The sequence below is a fragment of the Sabethes cyaneus genome, chromosome 2 (assembly GCF_943734655.1).
Source record: "Sabethes cyaneus chromosome 2, idSabCyanKW18_F2, whole genome shotgun sequence".
NCBI lineage: Eukaryota > Metazoa > Arthropoda > Insecta > Diptera > Culicidae > Sabethes > Sabethes cyaneus.
In genome coordinates this window covers 66,325,195-66,344,021 of record NC_071354.1, presented here as the reverse complement: position 1 = coordinate 66,344,021, position 18,827 = coordinate 66,325,195, and the positions used below count along the sequence as shown (strand labels likewise).

Genomic DNA, 18,827 nt, shown 5'->3' with positions numbered 1-18,827 from the left:
GTTTTCAAGATATATTTTGAAAAAAAATTTTTACTTATAAATACGTCTTTTTGAAAAGTTACTCCAGATGAAAATAATTATGTTTCATGGAAAATTAATCCTTGCGTAGCGTTCAACATATCAGCAAAATTTCATCCCAATAAAAAATATTCGAGACAAACCGTTAGTTAAGCTAGCATTGCTCATATAGTGCACTTACGCCCCTTTCCTTCCAAGTGAAAACCAACTTTTATTTTGTGTTTTTTTATGATTCTAAAAAAAGTCAATAAACGGTAAAATTTTAACGTGAATTTTCTAGCATGCATAAAACCATGCTCAAAGTATCGTTTCCTACCATTATCTCGATTTTTTCAATTTTGTCACTTACACCCCTTTCCTTCTCACTCCCTCATTTATGAATGACGGAAATTAAAACGATTAGTCGACATTTTCTGCTTCGTCGCAAGAAAAAACGTAGGAAATTTGGCTGGTAGGACTTCTTTAATGATAAAAAGCATTTCAATAGATTTCAGCTCACTTTGATTGATCGCGTATGATAGACAACAAACTAAAATATTAGGGAATAACTAGTTTTGCAGTGTCATAGAAATGCTGATATTTTTAATAATTTGTGTTGGGTAGGACGGGAATAGGCAATTGCGACGAAGCAGCAACATACCCAATATAAAATCAACATCAGACTGTGTTATAATGGTATATTTTGTTATTGAATATAAATGGAACTACATTATTGACACATTTTGTTATTGAGTAGATATTTAAAACTGTAATGGTGAAGATGCAGAAAGGGGCGAAACGGAAGTTAACCTTGGAGTGCTCATGGAAGTTAGGAACATCCCAGCACATGATTTCCAATAAGTCAACCGAGAACTCGGGTTGCTGAAGACCGACAAAGCCGTTGGAAAGGCCCGCCTACCGGCAGAGCTTTATAAATGTGGCCGAGAAACGCTGGCAACGGCTCTACACTGGGTATCCTGGGCTCCTGGATTTGGGAGGAAGAGAAGCTACCGTAAGAATGGATGGAAGGAGTGATTTGTTTCATCTACAAAAGGGGTAATCGACTCCACTGTTGCAACTATCGCGGCATATCGCTGGTATTTCTCAGATCCTGTTACGCCGGCTATCACGGATAGCGTAATGTCTTCTAGGGAATTATCAGGCGGGCTTCATGAGGACTCGCACCCACACACATTTGAGCCAATCATCGCTCTTTTGAAAATACAATAAGAACCGCCCATTTAATAGAAATTCATTCCGCTTGATGCGGAAGAAATAAGAAATAAAATTAGAACGATCACGGAGCGGAGAAACCAACTACGTTGACGAAGACCCCTGGGCAGCACCTTTGTCTGCAGATGTTTCAGTAAGATGGGGCTAACTGTCTTTAGCTGCCATATCAGACACTTTCCTTTTCTCTTCGAGGGTTGTCAATCCCTCCTACTAGCACACTTGTTACAAACCAAATTTGGAAACCGAATAATGACTAATTTCAGTCACAAATAAGTTACTGTAACCAGAGGTGCTAAAAGCGTGCTACTTGGGCCAGAAATTGACAGCGAGTTTGATATGGCGGGAGATTCTACCGTAAATGCCTGAATGGACCTCTGACGAATTCCCCATTCCGAAAAATCAACCTTGGTTGATTAAAACTATTGGCGTAACTAGTAGGGGGCTAAGCCCTCTTAGGAGAGATTTAGCCCTCCCTAGAAAAATCATCCTGGTTTTTTAAATTTAAGAAAATAAACTATAATTAGATAACTTTAAATAATAAAAACTTGAAAGCAATTCTATATGCATAACAGTTTTAAGATACCATGCATTAATGTGCATTGAATTTTAAAAAGCGACATATAATTTTTCCAACAGAGATTGAAGAATGTAGTGGTCGGCCAAACTTTCCAGAACGACGTATATTTTTAGTCATCGGCGTATTCTGGTTTATATCTATCGTTAAGTAGCACTGTAACATCATTAAAATATAACGAAAATAACAACGGGCCAAGGGCGCTACTCTGAGGAACTCCAGTCTCCAGTCTGTCCGATAAGAAAAAAGTGCACAGAAATGGAGCACTTTCAAATTTCGACAGCACTTATTTCATAAAATTGTTTTGAATATTCCCCGTTGAAGCATCAAGAATTTTCCGGACTCACGTAATTTTTTTTGTTAGTTTCTCAAATTCGTTCGTCAATCTCACTAATGATTTAGAAAGATCATCAAACGAACGGACAATTTTCAAATATGAAATATGAATCATTTGGTTGTTACTGATTTAGTAGAATTACTATTTGTTCATGATTTAGAGGATGGAATGAAAAGCAAATTTGCTCCGATGAGACGGGGCAACCATTCAAAAGTTTGGTAAACACCATGGAGAATGTGTCCGATGTAAGGCCTGCCTGCCGGAAGTGCAGGTATGATTAATAATTAATTTTGCTCAAGTTTTTTCAAGGGGCAAATATAATACGCTGCGTAATTTAATTAAGCCTCTCAACATCGTCGTTTTTTGGTCTTCTATAATTTAATAATCTACTCTGAACTAACTGTCAGGACAATCTGATTGGTGGGTTTAAACTAACTAGCAGGTTGCTTGCGATTAATTATTAATCCAAAGCAACTCACAGATGGTCAAACTTAGCGGAAACTTTGCGGACCTGATCACGTAGCATCGGGACGGCCGGCGCGGTTCCGTTACCTCCCGATCGACTGGTACAACTTGTTAGGCCTATAATTACAATGCTGAAAATGATGGATGATTCCGGCACAGCAGGTTCGCACGCAGGTACATGGTTAAACGACATTCTATTTTGCCACTTGCAGTTCGTTCCAATAGAAAATGCCGCCACTCTCATCGAAAAGCGCTGAAACACGCACCCGAAGCACGCGAGCCTGGCAAGCCTACGACACGCGGCGTTGGCGCTAATGGAACTGGATCTAAACAAATACCATCGGGCTGCCGAGTGCAATTAATCATTTTGATAAATGCTCCATTAAGAAGTCTAGCGACAAGTTTCTAATCGATTAATTACCCGTATTACCCGAAAGCACCGTTTTATGCAGCGTAAAATCACAGAACCATTTTTTTTCTGGAACGATGCGAGGATTTCTCTCTGTCAGACAACAATGAAACACACATTCAATCGGATCGGCGACAAAACACCAAAAACACCGAAGCGCATTAAGGCGATGGATTAAAAAGATATTACTCATGGGGAATCCGTGCTCCGATAAGTGTTGGAGTGGAGCCCTTAAAACCACTTCCGGGTGGGCTTATTGTTATTCATTATATCCCGGTCCAATCTGTCACAGACTGCCGCGCAGTCTTTATTGGTGCGGTTTCGTGTTTTCTTCCAATCCAATGCCACGCGCCGATAATACGGGCTATTTGTCATCCCTCAATAGAAGAGACGATTAATTTGTTCCGTCAGTCGTCGGAGTTCCGCGCGTCGTCATTCGAAACTTCGACGACGTGAAGTTACTCTCTGTCCTGAATAATTGCTTTAACCGCGCCACGATGCGGTGGAGGCATCGATATCGAATTCTAGCTATCGCATGCCAATCGACGTGGTCAGCGAGCCGAACGAAATCGTAAACATTAAACAAAACGTGATGTAATGCCTTCGACAATTCCGTGAAAGCTAGTGTCGTGCTGCTTGGTAGGTATTTCAGCATGAAAAAGTGAGTAATTTTATCTGCCGTCACAATCTGCTCACAGGGCTGCGTGGTTCGGAAAAATATGTATGACGAATCTTGTTTCTATTAGAGATTGAGTTAGTTTAGTGAAAATTTTTAGGTTATCATCAATATAACTTCTTTAAAATTGCTGGTTTTACACCGGATAAGTAATAACTTGAAAAAGTTCTAGAAACTTACCCCCAGTAGCATTGCACGGTTTTCCCGCCACACGCCGCAGCAGCCTAGGATTCCACCGAGGACGGCCAGCAAACCGGCGGCCAGCAGTGAGTAGGTTCCAATGGCGTAATTCGTCGTCGACAGAAGCGATATGTACTGATGTTTCCACAGCACGGTCCACACCGTGACGCCTATTATCACCAGGCCGGACATCTGGAAAAGAAGGGAATGCCGAAAAACAGAGAGAACATACAATTAATAGTGAAATAGCTACGAAAGTGCCACTTGAGAAAAAACGATTGAGTCATAGATTGTCGAGAGTAGACAGATAGGCAATGGAACAAACCGGCAAAGTGGTCATGAGGTTGCATCTGGCGTTCCGTCGGAATGATTTGAGCTAAAGGCTGAAGAGTTTAAAGATCGATTCTGTCTTTTATGGCAGACAAAGACGATAGAGGCTATCGAAATGATTGGCTGGACTGGCCAGGGTGTTCTCAATATTTTTGAACGGTCACGAATTTAATCGTTTTGAGCCCGTAACAACCTAAGAAACATTAATCAAAATTCTTAACTAATCTTTTGTTGGTGGAAATTGGTACAAGTCTTTGCGCCGAAAATGCCGACTTTCTGTTCTCATTGGAGAAACTTCCAGCACATCTTAATTGATCAAAGGCAATCAAACAAAATATCAATTTTTAAACAGCTCTGCAGCGAAGCTGTAATAGTGTAAATCTCTATTCAGAGGGCCAATCCAAAGATTTAAAGTGGCAGCTCGGCCAAGAAACCAATCGATCCTATGCGCCTACCCATATCGTTGGCATTTCGTAAGCAACATACCTCCCAGCATACGCGGGCGGCCCACCAGCAAACCAGAATGTTGAAATCAATTATTCATATCGTTTCAACATCACACGCCACGCCAAACTTCCAATCCGATCCAGTCAAGCATCCAGCAACGATTTAGCTGGCTGACGCGACGCGGCGTTCGGAAGGAATGACGAAGCAAAATGATCGCTTCAGTTCAAGAAGGAAATCCAAACAAATATCCGCTCGGTGCATTTTACCCTTCACTAGAACGAGTCATCAACTGCAACTTTCGACTTCTGGCTCTTTCATCACCGTTTGACGCCGGCTGGCTGACTGGCTGGCTGGCTGGCTGGTTGGTCGCCGTTGCAACGCAACGGGAACTTGCTACCAGCAGCAGCACCACTTGATGATAATCAGCCAACCGCACTGAACTGCCGCGCCGCCGCCGCCGCCCGGCTCGGGTGGAAATCAGAAATAACACATCTCAAACAATTCAATTAAAATACAATTCTTCATTCGACTTTACTTTCATCGCTGCTGCTGGTTCTACACTTTGTTCGCTCGCTCCAGTTTCGTAACGATGGTGAATTTTAATTCTTTCATTACCGGAATGTCTGATTGAAAATTGATAGCTTTTCGCCGACTGTTTCACGTTCAATCATCCTTTTCGCAGACCTCACGTCATTTGCTGCCAGCTCGTTCGAGTGTTTCGTCTCCTGCTTCTTGGTTGCGGATCTGCGCGCTAATGTGTTGTGTGTGAGGTTTTTTTTTGGCTCGCGTGCGCCTTCGAGGGAGGTCCACCGAGAAGGAAAATTGATTGGGAATCGTTTGTTTCCATAGAGAGATACATAATTTTGTTTTGTGGAGGTGCAATCAATGTTTATTGAAAAACATTAACTTTGGATTAAGCAATGGGTAATAATGATCTATGGGGGATGTTAAGCTAAATGCATTCTTTCATGTTGGTTTTGTCGGTTGCTTGCCGTTTTCGATAATGCGTCATTAATTTTATATTTTTCCAATGATTTTTAGGATATATTTACTAGAGTGTTAATAAATGTTTGGTAAAATGTAACCTTCGAGTTTTTACACGGCGCGCCGTGTTTACCAACAATTTAAATATATCTATATCTACCATAACCAGCCTAAATGACTGGTCTATAAGAAAAATGCTTGTTGTGTCGTCCAGTCTTAATTCACTCTTAAAAATGACAAAAAAGGTTAACTATTTTACTTGTAACAGATAAATGTAGTGTACGTAAAAATGATGTAATCGCCGTAAGTGTCTTTCGACCTGGTCAAGCCACCCTGCACGTTGGGTCCCTTCATTTCCTGGTTTCGTTGGGGTTAATGAAGAGAACCGTTTACGTCGCACTGTCGTCCAGCATCCTTACGACGTGTCCGGCTCACACCGTGCCTACCAACTTTCGCCAAATATACGATGGGAATATCTCCAAGCAGCGCCTGTAGCTCGTGATTCACATGCCGTCACTCTTCGATTTCAATTTGTACTCCGCCAAATATCGTCCGTAGCACTTTTCGATCGAAAAAGGGCAAGGGCGCGTATGTCTTTCGTGAGCAGTGTCACAGCTTCAAGTTCATAAAGAACTTCTGGTTCAGTAAGGATTTTGTACATTTTCAGCTTCGTACGGCGGTGTATGCTTCTTGATTTTAACGTTTTACGAATGGCAAAGCAGGCACAATTTCCCGCTGGATCTCCTTACTAGTGTTGTTGTCCGCGGTCACCAGTAATCCCAAATACACGAATTCATTTTCCACTTCTAGTTCGTCGCCGTCAACCGTTACCGGCCATGCGAAGCGGGTGTTTGTTTCTTTTGAGCCTCTTTCTTTCATGTATTCGGATTTCGACGAATACTTTTACCCCAATCCTGCTAGACTCTGCTTTCAGTGTGACGTAGATTGTCTCCGCCGTACAGTGGACGGAAATTGGAACTCAGGCCATAATTACACATCTTCTAATGATTGGCGATGATTTCGCATTTTGATAATTTTTTCATGACTTGTAGGGAACGAACGAGGGGTTCACGTAGGACTACAAATGTGGAACAATTCGACAATCCTCGACAATTTGAAATGTTCAGCAGTTTGGTACGCAAATTTATAAATTACTGTATTGTAATAAATGCCTTAAAACAATTACATTCATTTGCTACATAAAATTAAGTTTAAAAATCCTAAATGTCTGTACTCTGTATATCATTCTTATCAGTTTCTTAGAGTTTGTAGTTCCACCAAGCGTTAAACCATTAGGCCACAATTACACATCTTCTAATGATTGGCGATGATTTCGTGTTTTGACAATTTTTGCATGACTTGTAGGACTAGTCAATCGTAACTGGCTTGAAAGTGGGTTGCAGTTGATAAAGTTACCTTACTTAAGGAGCTTGCTGACAACGACGATTAAACCGAAAAAATAAAATAATAGCTATTCTGGGTTATCATTTACAACACTGACTAGCATTCGTCAATTTCCACGAAATTGTTTACAGTATCATTCATTGTGATAGATTGAATTGAACTTCAATTGTCTTACCACTAACATGTTGGCAGCCTGCTAAAATATAAATTAGCTAACGTCCTCTGCATCTTCCTAGTTCCTTTCCATACTCTACTTTATAGCTATTTGCATACTTGACAGAAATACAATTGAAATTATGTAAAGAATTGCAAGCAACTAACTGCCCAGCTAGCATTTTTATACGTATATTAAAGTTAAAAATCAACATTCCGTACATATATGTATGCTAATACATCGTATTAGATGCGCAAAATTGGCTTATCCGTACTATTTTGGAGGCGATTTACGTGATGAGGTATAAATATACGCACTTCATCTATATAAGTGATATACGACTGAAAACCAACTTGAGCGCACTTCAAGCTATAATTACGATTCCGAATTTGTTAAGAGTTATTTACTATTGAATGTATGCTGTCGACTGTCGACTGTCAAACTATATTTTTTGGGATGGTTTTTCGGCTTTGCTGTCGTTTGATAGCAGCTAAAACAACGTTTTGCTTCTAATAATCCAACGTTTCGGTGATTTTATTTCACCTTTATTAAGGAAACTAGGGGGGCTCCGTAGCCGCAAGGTTACCGAGTCTGCTTTGACAAGCGAGTGGTCGTGGGTTCGAATCTTAGTAGAATCAAACCATTCGATGTCAAGTGACTTTAACATGGGTTTATTCTCAGGCCCCTCCATTTACCCTTCCTTCATGCTGAATTCTATATTTACCCTCTGAAGCCTCTTGACAGTGCAAATGTCCCTCCTATAGTTTAAGTGTACTGGTCAGAGGTACGAATAAGTCCTCGCCAGGGACGGCTATGGGATATGGGATAGTACTGGCAGCGAGGAATAAGTGGGTAAAGTAGATCAAGCTTTGAAGGAAGGGTAAACCCCAATACACACAAGCACGCATAAATTTAATAAGCATATCGCTCATTCAATAGCGATTATAGCAAAAAGAAATGCAGTGCAGGTCATACAGCAAACACCCGGGCGATATTACAATAGATCAACTATACTGGTCGCAGTAATGAGTCCACACATGGAAAAAAAAGGAAGCTAACAATATTTTAACAATTTGAGCTAATTTACATTTTTGGAGAAAATTGATTTGTCTTACAGAGGCATATTACATATTACAAAATTCAAGGTAAGTTTTCTCAAAAAAGTTCCATAGGCTACACCTATACGAGCAGTGCAGTGATGTTCTGGATCGACAGGACTACACTATGGTATATATAGTTAAGCTCTAAGCCTGTGACTGATAGTGATGTTTCCTTGTTAGCCACTAAAGAAATACTAGCATTGTAGCACCGTAAATACAAAAGATACAGCAATACTTTATTCAGAAAAGTTGTAGATAATAATTAATTCTTCAATCGTCCCATACATAACTTTTTCAAATTCTGCATGACTGAGACGGTACTGTCAAATGAATGTGAATTGAGTCAAAGTGATTGTGCCATCCCTGCTAGCGAGGAATTCGTCAGCTGAAAAATTATAGAATAGCCGGAAAGGACCGACTCCCGGCAGAACTCTTTTGCTAAAATTGGTGAAATTACTGCGGTATCACGTTTTTTTGTGTGGATATTATCACTATGACCAGCATTTTGATCTATTGTGATTTTATCCAGGTGTTGTTCCGCACTTCGTTGTTATTGCAGTATCGCTATAGAGTGAGCGAACTGCTTATTATCCATGCTTTTCGGTGTGTTTTCACCCCTTTTTCCCTCTACGCTTCTTACTACTATTCAACCAATCTAGCTCTAGGGCCGGGAAGTGCGGAGACTAATTATAATTTGTCCTTGGACAAGAGGCTACATTCGCACCTCGAGCAAGTATCATTCTTATAACCAGCCCCGGCTAAAGGCTTCATGGTCGGTAAAGCAGAGTTCAGCACAGAGTGAGGGTGTGTTTTGTGTGTATGTATGTGTTTGTTACTACTACTTATTATGCATTACCAATCTCGTTCCTAGAACCAGGAAGTGGAACAAGCTATAATTTGCCCTTGAACAAGAGGCTTCATTCGCACCTCAAGCAAGTACCACTCTTATAACTTGCCCTGGCAAGAGGCTTTCATTGTTAGTTAATGCAGAATGCAGTAGGAAGGGTGTGGAGGGGCCTGAGAATAAACCCATGCTAAAATCACTTGACATCGAATGGCCTGATTCTACTAAGATTCGAACCCACGACCACTCGCTTGTCAAGGCAGACTTGGTAACCTTGCGGCTACAGGGCCCCCCTGGGGGCCAGTGCTACTGCGGATCAAATTTTACTCTCCGACAAATCCTCCAGAAATGTCAAGAGTACATCGTGCCCACGCATCATATTTTCGTGGATTTCAGAGCAGCATACGATACAGTTGAACGCGGACAGCTAAGGCAGATAATGCACGAGTACGGTTTTCCGGATAAACTGACGCGGCTGATTAAAGCTACCCTGGAGCGAGTGATGTGTTACGTGCGCGTTTCAGGGACACTCTCGAGTTCTTTCGAATCGCGCAGAAGGTTGTGGGACTAAACTGGCCTGTAGGTTATTCAATACCGCTATTGAAGGTGTGATCTGGCGAGCGGGGAACGAAACGAGAGGAATGATCTTCAGCAAGAGTCGCCAACTCCTAGCCTTAGTAGACGACCTCCATATCATTACCATCTTGAGACGGCGGAGGCAATCTACGGCAGACTCAAAACGGAGGCTAGGAGGATAGGGTTACAAATCAATGTGTCAAAAACCTAATATATGGTAGGAAGAGGCTCCAGAGAAAGCAACGTTCGCCTCTACGGACAATGACTATTGATGGTGATGGACTGGAAGTGGTTGATGAATTCGTATATTTGGGATCTCTGGATACCGCGGACAACAATAAGAGTAAGGAGATTAAACGACGCATTCAAGCAGGAAATCGTGCCTACTTCTGAAACAACATGTGAAAAGGCCCATTTTACATGTTGCGCGAGGCTCTTTCCTTCCCAAGACGCTCCAATCAAGGAGCATTCGCCGCTGCACAAAGCTGAGGATGTACAAAACGCAAACGGTAGTCCTCTACGGGCTTAAGACAGTAACATCGCTTACGGAAGACACACGTGCACATGCCGTATTTGAACGAAAGGTGTTGCGGGCTATTTTTGGCGGACTACATACGGATATCGGAGAGTGGCGTAGGCGTATGAACCATGAGTTGCAGGCACTACTTGAAGAGATTCCCATCGTACACCTGGAGAAAGTTGGGAGTCTACGGTGGGCCGGTCACGTCGCAAGGATACCGGACGACTGTGTAGTGAAATTCGTTCTCTGCAAGAACCCCACCGGCACCAGGAAAGAGGGGCCCAAAGTGCTGGATGGCTCGACCAGGTTAAAGCCAACTTGCGTGTGTCGAGACGCGCAACGAATTGGCGACGAGTAGCCCAGGACCGAGTACAATGGAGAGGAATTCTTTATACGGCAAGAGCCACCCCGGTTCTCGGCTGGTAAAAGATAAAAAGATAAAGAGAACTCACTACTCGCTACTCTAAACTCACCAGTCACAATTCGCAGATTAGTTCTCATTTCTCATGATTCAGAGCGAGACGGTCATATGCCACAAGTGTTGCCGGCAATTAGAGTTGCCAAGTGCCTGGTTTTTGGCCGACCCGGCCGGTTTTTCACTTGCATAGCCGGTAGCCGGTCAATCCGTAGGTCGTAGGAAGCCGGATTTGTACTTTTTGCCAGAACCGTTAAATTTTTTAATAAATTTATTAGCAATTCTGAGCAGTGGATCATTGAAGATAGCTAGTTTTGCAGTAACAACATCTTGTTTCTGGCGTTAAATTGTCCACTAACGCCAGAAGCAAGTTGTTTTCACTTCAAAACCAGCTATCTTCAATAATCCATTCAATGTTCTGTGAGGTGGAGACCTATTTTCTTTTAGCCAGGACCTACCGGCTGGTTTTTGTAATTTTTAGACTTGGCAATCCTACCGGCAATCCATCGTCGAAAGTTCCCCGGCCACTGCTGGGATTTGTATCAAAATGTAAGCCTTAAACCAGTCAGAATTGTTATGACCAATAAAGTAATTTGCAGTGTTCTATAATGGATAAAACGTGGATAAAATAGTACTAGATAAAAGATTCAAGCTTTTGATTTGGAGCAATATTACTTGCGTGTTGGACTATTGAACCATATTGAGTGGATGATTGTTCATTTCGGAAAGCCCAGTGAATCTGCATCCGGTGGCAAAACCTTTACCTCGTAGAAGCAAATTTGGTAAAAGTCATGTATAAAATATTTGAAGAGCTGAATGTAATCTACAATCTTTCTGAATTGAGCACGTCACTTTTTTTTGCATTTACGCAGTAATAGTGTTCTAACTTTATCATTTGCGAAAGCAAACATTCTATTTATATAACAAAGTTTAAAGCCCTTTGCTGTTATAAATGGAAAAAATGAAGCAAAAAATCAGGATAAATGGAAAACAATCAGGAAAATTGTAGTTTACATTGAACTGCTTACAATGTTTCATAGTTTATTTCTACAGATTTTGTTTCTAAAAGGCAATGACTGCAACAGCAGTTGAATGATGTTAATTACGATGAAATATTTCAGTCCAGTGGTATTTTTCTGTATTTACTAAATTAAAATTTACAAACATTAATAAAAGGATCTTGTTTGGGTTACTGTTATGTTGATTTTCTAGCGAATTTGTGATTTTTCCATATAAAAAGCGTATTTTGCAAAAAATCTGTACGTGGTGGAGAAAAATGAAAATCAGTTTGGAATTCTATACCTCAAAAAACATAAAATTCACTTAAAATATCTCATGTATCTGAGAAAAAAAATTTTTTTTGCAGACCTGTGCAATTAACTGAAAGGGTCTACTGCGTGTTGTTTAAGTTTGGCGTTTAACCTTCTACTAGGTACTAGACACACGTGTTGTGAGCGTTATAAACATATGTGGTGTAGAGTATTTTAAAGAAATATTAGCGAGTGTTAGATTGCCTGAGTTTAAGTTTTCCTTTAAAATCGTTTATTTTCATCTCATAATAATGATGTAGGACACGGGAGGGTATTATCAGCCCATTAAGCGATGGCATCTATTTTTTCGACCTATGGCCTAGTTCTGGTGGAAGAACAGGTGGTTTTGACGTTCTTTGAATAAGAAATAGAAGATTACTTACAGTCTTGAGAAAATAGTTATAGCATATTAAAATTGTATGTCGGCAAAGTATTTTTATTGGTGAAAGAAGAGGCAAATGACAAATAGACTGCATATAGAAACCTGCTGAAAATACCCTCCCGTACCGTACCCATCCCGTAACATCTAAGGGAGTGGCAAGAGGTTTCTCTCGTATTTACTTCCCAGTTGCTAAGTAATTTGTAATGAAATTGCTAAACCGATCAGCATTTAAAGTACCCATCATGTACAGACATTCAACAAGCGACAATACGGTTTCCGTCGGGGCTCAATCGCCTAGAGGGGATTCCAAATTATTCAAATCAGTCAAGTTGTGACTTCTAGTTTGATGATGTTCAAACGTAAAACGCTGCCGTTGGGTTGCCATGATTGCGACTTGGAAAAGTGTCGAAGCGTGTCGCGTCATCGGTTGTACGGCTTGTAGCTACTTTGAGCAGCACCCGTAACGATTGCGCTAGTGTGACCGAGTCATAGTTTACTCATCGCAAAATTTTTTCAAAACTTTCATTCAAAAAATCTTCGAAAAATCTTCTAGAATAGGCTAATTGTTTATCAAATGGTTTTAGCTCTAGAGGATATACCGTCAAAACTTTGGTCACCCTAAGCTGTATATGTTTACCCCGTGCCAGCAAAGCACACCACACATGCTGTGGATTTCGCTGCGGAATGTATTGATTTAAATACGTATTTATTCGCTTGATCTCGCGGGTGCTCCGCTCGCATGGCTTCTCAGATGGTAGGTACCGATAACGATGATTCTGTTTACTGAAGGAAGAAGCTGCCACTACTACCGATGGCAGGCAGACAGGCAAGCAGGCAGGCGCACACGAGCCAAACGTCAACCGAACCACTCTGCGGTATGTCAAAGGCGAATGTTTGGAGTGACTTTTTGCGAAATATTGATATTTAATCTATTCCCAACTCTTGCGCTGCGGGTCTCGCTCGAGTCGAGCAAATATTTGGCGAACGTTTTTAGCTTTTGATTTTTAAATGAGGATGCATAGAAAACAAACGCTAATCAAGAAATTGAGAAATAGCTTCTACGGTAGGTAAATGCGTAGCAGGTTAAGCAATTTTGATTTACGAAATTCAAATTTGATTTCGAAATTCAATCGAAATCCACTTGTGTCGGGTAGTTGAGGTCTGGTTAAAAACGATCGTTATTACTCATCCTCTAGTAAAGGAAACGCCTTTGAAATTTTACCACCCACGAAAAGTTGAAAAAATTCGACGGTAGTCATTGATAAAACTTTATGGATAATGATGCAATCCTACGCCACCTTGAATGTAAACCGATGCCAAGTTGCCAAAGGAGACTATTTTTGGGCATGTCCCACTTGAAATATAGACGTCGAAATTAGTTGGTCAAAAACTAATTGAACGATACTAATTGCTCAGCGCCAGGTTTAAGTGGAGAAGCTTAGCGAAAATGAGTTCCTTTGAAGCACCGTGAATGAAAAAACCTCTTGAATGCTTAGCTCATCACCTTGTTGTCGTCGTCATCGTCGCTGTGACAAATTCATTGTTACCGGTAAGAAAATGCCATAAGGTCAACCACATGGTCTGCGAGCGTGCAGGGTAGCGGGTCTAATTAGAAAATATGACCTACGGACCAGTATGGTTCGTGTTTCATTTGAACCTGTCCGCCATTGAAGACAGTTTATCTTGATTAGGTGTCTAATGTGAAGTAAAAGCATTTCATAAACACAGTTCTTACGGTGGCTATCGTGAAATTTATTACTTCCATTAATTATAATCGCTGTCAGAGTACTTTTCAAGCACCACCGTGACGGTGCTGGTGCTAACGGTTGGAATAAGATCAGCTTAGAGAAAGCTTTTGGTACTTACCAAAAGCTGACTGAAAAGGGAATGCTCACCTAATGTTGGTATTTTTCAAATCTTTTTAAAAATTTAAGCTGACAAGTTAGACAATTGACAATTTAGCATTTCACTGAGCGTAGGTATCAACATTTAAAAAGTCCGGGATGGAGAGCAGTGAGACAGAAAAATGAAAGTCGAAAACATTAACTAGCAATATGGATTTAGCATTGGTTAATCGAATGTTTTCCTAAAAAATTTGACATAAAATAGGATTCAGCAATAATAAATTGTCCGACGATTATTTGTTCGTTTGAACTGAAATACTAAGCAAGATGAAAAACATGAGGTGGTATTATCGATTCGTAAGAATAAGGGGACGCATGGTTGTTTTTCTGCTTGCTATATTCTTCTGGGCGATTTTTACAGCATTGCTAAACATTTATCGATCAACTGAGCGAAACGGATTTCTTGATATATCCCAAAAGTGACCCGATTATGTTGAGTCCAGGGCACTGTTTCTCAATAAAATTTACGTTTAGGTGAAGTTTCAGTTCAAGGCGCACAGGGCAATTAATTTTATTCTGATAGTCATCAGTAAAAATCCCAGTCCAAAGTTGAAACTCAAAGTGCAAATAAAACTGGTAAATCTTGTTCGCCGATTTATCGCAACCGAATCTAGTAAAACTTAATCGAAAACCTGTTAACTGGAAACGTCGCAAAAGGGTTGCCAACCTGCCAATAAACCGTGGGAACGTGATAAAAACGGTGCCGCCTTTGGTTGTTCAGGAAAAAAAAATTATCTGCGTGTAATTACGTTTATACTGCTTCAATTATTACCTTGATTGTTGGTATCGGCTTTTGTTGTTGAGGAATATAAATATTACCGGCCCCGAACCAAGCACAAGGGTCTTTGAAAAGACTCCGAAAAACGGCAAAAGAGGCGAACCTGTTACTAAAACACTTGGCATTTTACCGCCGAGTAGCTGATAATTACTGCAGTTCAGAGGCGTAAATACACGAAGCACAGAAAAATGAGCATCGAAACTTTGGCGCAACTGGCATTTCGCTACAGGAGCCTGTTTCATGACGGGTGGACGTAATTTGGACCGCACCTCATCAGCTGGCTGGCAGTTACATCGCATATCGTGTGGTGTGGTTGGAGATGCAAATCCTCGCTGAAGGTCGCCGAGAACCGGTTTCGGTGCGAAAGCAACATTCTCGGTGGAGCAGAGCAGAACTTTTTTTCCGCCATAGAACTCAAGAATGTTTTAATGAGTGGGATGTGGCTTGCGACCTGTAGCGGCGGTGCGCCGGCCAAAGTTCCGTCCAACAACCTGAGTTCATTTCTGTCATTCATGCAATGAATTCAGTCTAGTTATGCGAGAAAGTTGAGCTGTTTTTAATTTCCAAATTCCATGTTTTGTGACTATGCAAATTCCAGATGTTTCGCAACGGTTAAAATAGAGCAACATTTTTGCATAATTAGTGACCCTCGCACGAAGCTGCGAAAACGGCGCCGAAATCGTGACTAATAAACATTAACTTTTATTGGCTGACGGTTTTCACAGTGTTCTAAATCTTCGAAATCCAAGGAAGGCAAACAACCGAACCGAACCCGATCATTAGCTCCGTCATTAGGTTGAAGTTGATTACCCTTTTAACATTCCGGCAATCTTGCCAACAAGCATCCAATTTTTAAATTACAACCGATAAACGAAACCGGCTATCAAATCAGGACGGGCGTTCGGAAGGGGGAAAGATACTACGCACCGGTCGGTCGGTCGGTCGGTGGGTCGTCGGCGGCAGCAATTAGTTTTGGATGATGGTCCATCCATCGGGTGGAGTTGATCGGCTGATAAAATTTATAACCGGTCCGCTAACATCATCATCATCATAGTCGTCGTCATTGCTACTCGCTGCACGTCTATCCGATGAATTTAAAAACTTCAATTCTCTATCCCATCTTTTGCCCTTTATTGCACCCGCCCGCGTAGGATGCGTTCGTTTCATTTTAGGCGCGTGCTTCCGGTTTGCCTTGGTTGGTCCCGAAAGCACTAGCGTGTCCAGGCGTAGACAAACAAGTGGAGTAGCCGACCTTTCAAAAGAATGTTTTGGACCTGAAAAATCGAGTAAACGTAGGATGGCGTATTTATTATTACTTAACATTAAATTAATATTACAATATTTTTTTTATTCTATATTTGAGAGGTTTTCAGCCTGCGGTTGGTTCGCCTCTAATTACAATAATATTAAAATTACTGACACGCAAATTTGGCAAGCTTTAAGCGATGTTCCATTGGATACGCCAAGCATGGATATTTTTATGATTAGTAAGCACTCTGTTTTGTCCGCTATTAGAAGCGTTAAGTCGTCTTTTTCGCCTGGACCTACTATAATTCATACAGCTATTTTAAAACAGTGCTTCAGTTCCCTGGTATCTATTGGCCTGCATCTTTAATTTAACGCTACAGTAATAATGCTTTCCGGCTTCTTAGAAAAATTCTAGCATGATTCAAATCTATAAAAGGCGAGACAAATGCAATATCGTAAACTATAGGGGAATAACCACTCTGTCTGATGAGTCCAACATATTCAAGACTGTCATGAAAGACATGTTATTTGCAGCCAGCCAGAACTTTGTATCTCACTTAACTTTAATGTCCGACAATCCATATTAGCGGATCCTAACCGAATGTATTAGTAATTTCCAGGATTCTCGGTATTGGGCTGCCAGTCTCCAGTCACCCTGTACTCCAGCAGTGCGTGCATCTTCCTCGATCGCACACACCCAACAACTGCGTGGTCTACCTCGAAGTCGACGACCTCGCCCAGGTTCTCCGCTGAATACTATTTTCGCTGACCTTTCTTCTAGATTCAGGCTACATGTCCAGCCCACTGTAGCCGACGACGCCTGATCAGCTGCACAATGTCATCATATTTATACACCTCGTACTACTTGTGGTTCATGCGTCTACGACGCCACTCGCCGTTTTCCATCTTGCCGTATATGCCGATTTGTTTTGCTCAACGTCCATGACTCATGATCGTACAGGGCTTCTGGCAATATTAATGCTTTGTACATAGCTAATTTTACTGCATCCTCCTTTCTTCATCCATCCTCCTTTATTAACAAAGCTAATTTTGTACGCGTCTGTAATCTTCGTGACTTTAGCCGGCTACGGAGTGCGCAGAAAGCCCTATTTGCATCTCGAGCGACGTCATTGTCGCATGTTACCAGAGTTCCCAGATATGTGAATTCGTCGACAACCTCGAACTAGTATCATTCTGTGTAAATAATATGAGCGCCAAAGCGCAAGTTGATACTGCCTTGAAAGCCATTTTTGGTCGTTAATCATACTATTCTTCCGAGCAAGCTGGAGTAACTTGGATTTACCACAAGATTTTGTGAAGAAGTCAAGAACTTGTTTGGTGGCTGGTACATAAGAAATAAATTGTTATTGAGTGTGGAGATATGTTGCGTCATAAACTTTCAACGCACTAGAAACGCAATAGAGTTTGATTACGGAATTTCCGGAGCCAAACTGAGGGTATGCAGAGCCCCTATCTAGCGCCTCCACATGGCCAAACCTGGAAATACTACAATTTGTATAATTGAGTCGAGACCGAGCGGGGTCGTGTGGTTTTCAGTTCCTAACCTTACAAATGTAGTTTTAAGCAACCATTGAACTACGCGACTTTATTTTCAAGCGTTATATGATTTACACTAATATTTTTGGTAGACTAATCTATTTTCAGAGAGCGTATTATAAAAATGTATATATACATTTACATATACATGTATTTATGAGTACATAATTGAATATAATGGAAGCGAGGGGTGATAAATGTTTATAGCAAACCGTATGACTAAAACTAACCATATAATTTTAAGATATATATAAAACAAAGAAACCTAAACAATAATGAGGAATATGGATATAAAATTAATTATAAATATGAAAACCAGTTAAGAATATATGCAAAATAAATAAAAAATTGAAAAATACAATTATAAAAAAACAGAGAAGTATTTACAAAAGAATAGAACAATAATAACCAAATCTCCCCCCAAGGTTTTTTTTTTTTTTTTTTTTTTGTAGATTACTGCTTAGCTCAAGTGGAGTGGAAAGAACAATGATGAGGATTGGAAGGATGAGAGGAATTGGCCCTAGAGGACTACAAAAGGGGAAGTTACTTAGCGGGATGTAGGTAAAACTCAAACATGAAGGTATGACCTTGAACTATTACCAGAATATTATTATAACGTTACTATATACTATAATATAAACATTATTGCCATGAACAGCATAATTGTGGAAGGCTGGATGATGGAGTGGATTGCCAACCGGAGTCCTTAAGGTCTGAAACAATTATGTAAGTTCTTTTTCTCACAAACAAACCATCACGTGGGTTAAAGCTGGTGCAGCGAAATTGATTATTACATGGAAGGATCCTAATGTTGGAAGGAAAATCTTAAAACCCCGGAATGCGCACAAGTGTCTCTGCTTGTGGGTCCGCCCAACCCCTTTTGGTCCTTCTATAACAGCATTAGTGTGATATTCATTTGATAATCAAATTTGGATCTACTGTAAGTCTACCCACATACACTGGCAAGTCCTTGAAATGATGGTGGATTTCCCACTTACTACTA

At 40.8% G+C, this 18,827-nt stretch overlaps 1 protein-coding gene across 1 annotated transcript in view; it reads right to left on the bottom strand.

The window, feature by feature from the left end:
- The window catches only part of LOC128737691 (CD151 antigen-like), a 128,786-nt gene that overhangs the window by 10,305 nt on the left and 99,654 nt on the right, over positions 1 to 18,827 (bottom strand). Inside the window, exon 4 of the mRNA XM_053832386.1 lies at positions 3,872 to 4,063. Coding sequence (XP_053688361.1) covers positions 3,872 to 4,063 — 192 coding nt within the window. The remainder of the gene's footprint in view (positions 1 to 3,871; positions 4,064 to 18,827) is intronic.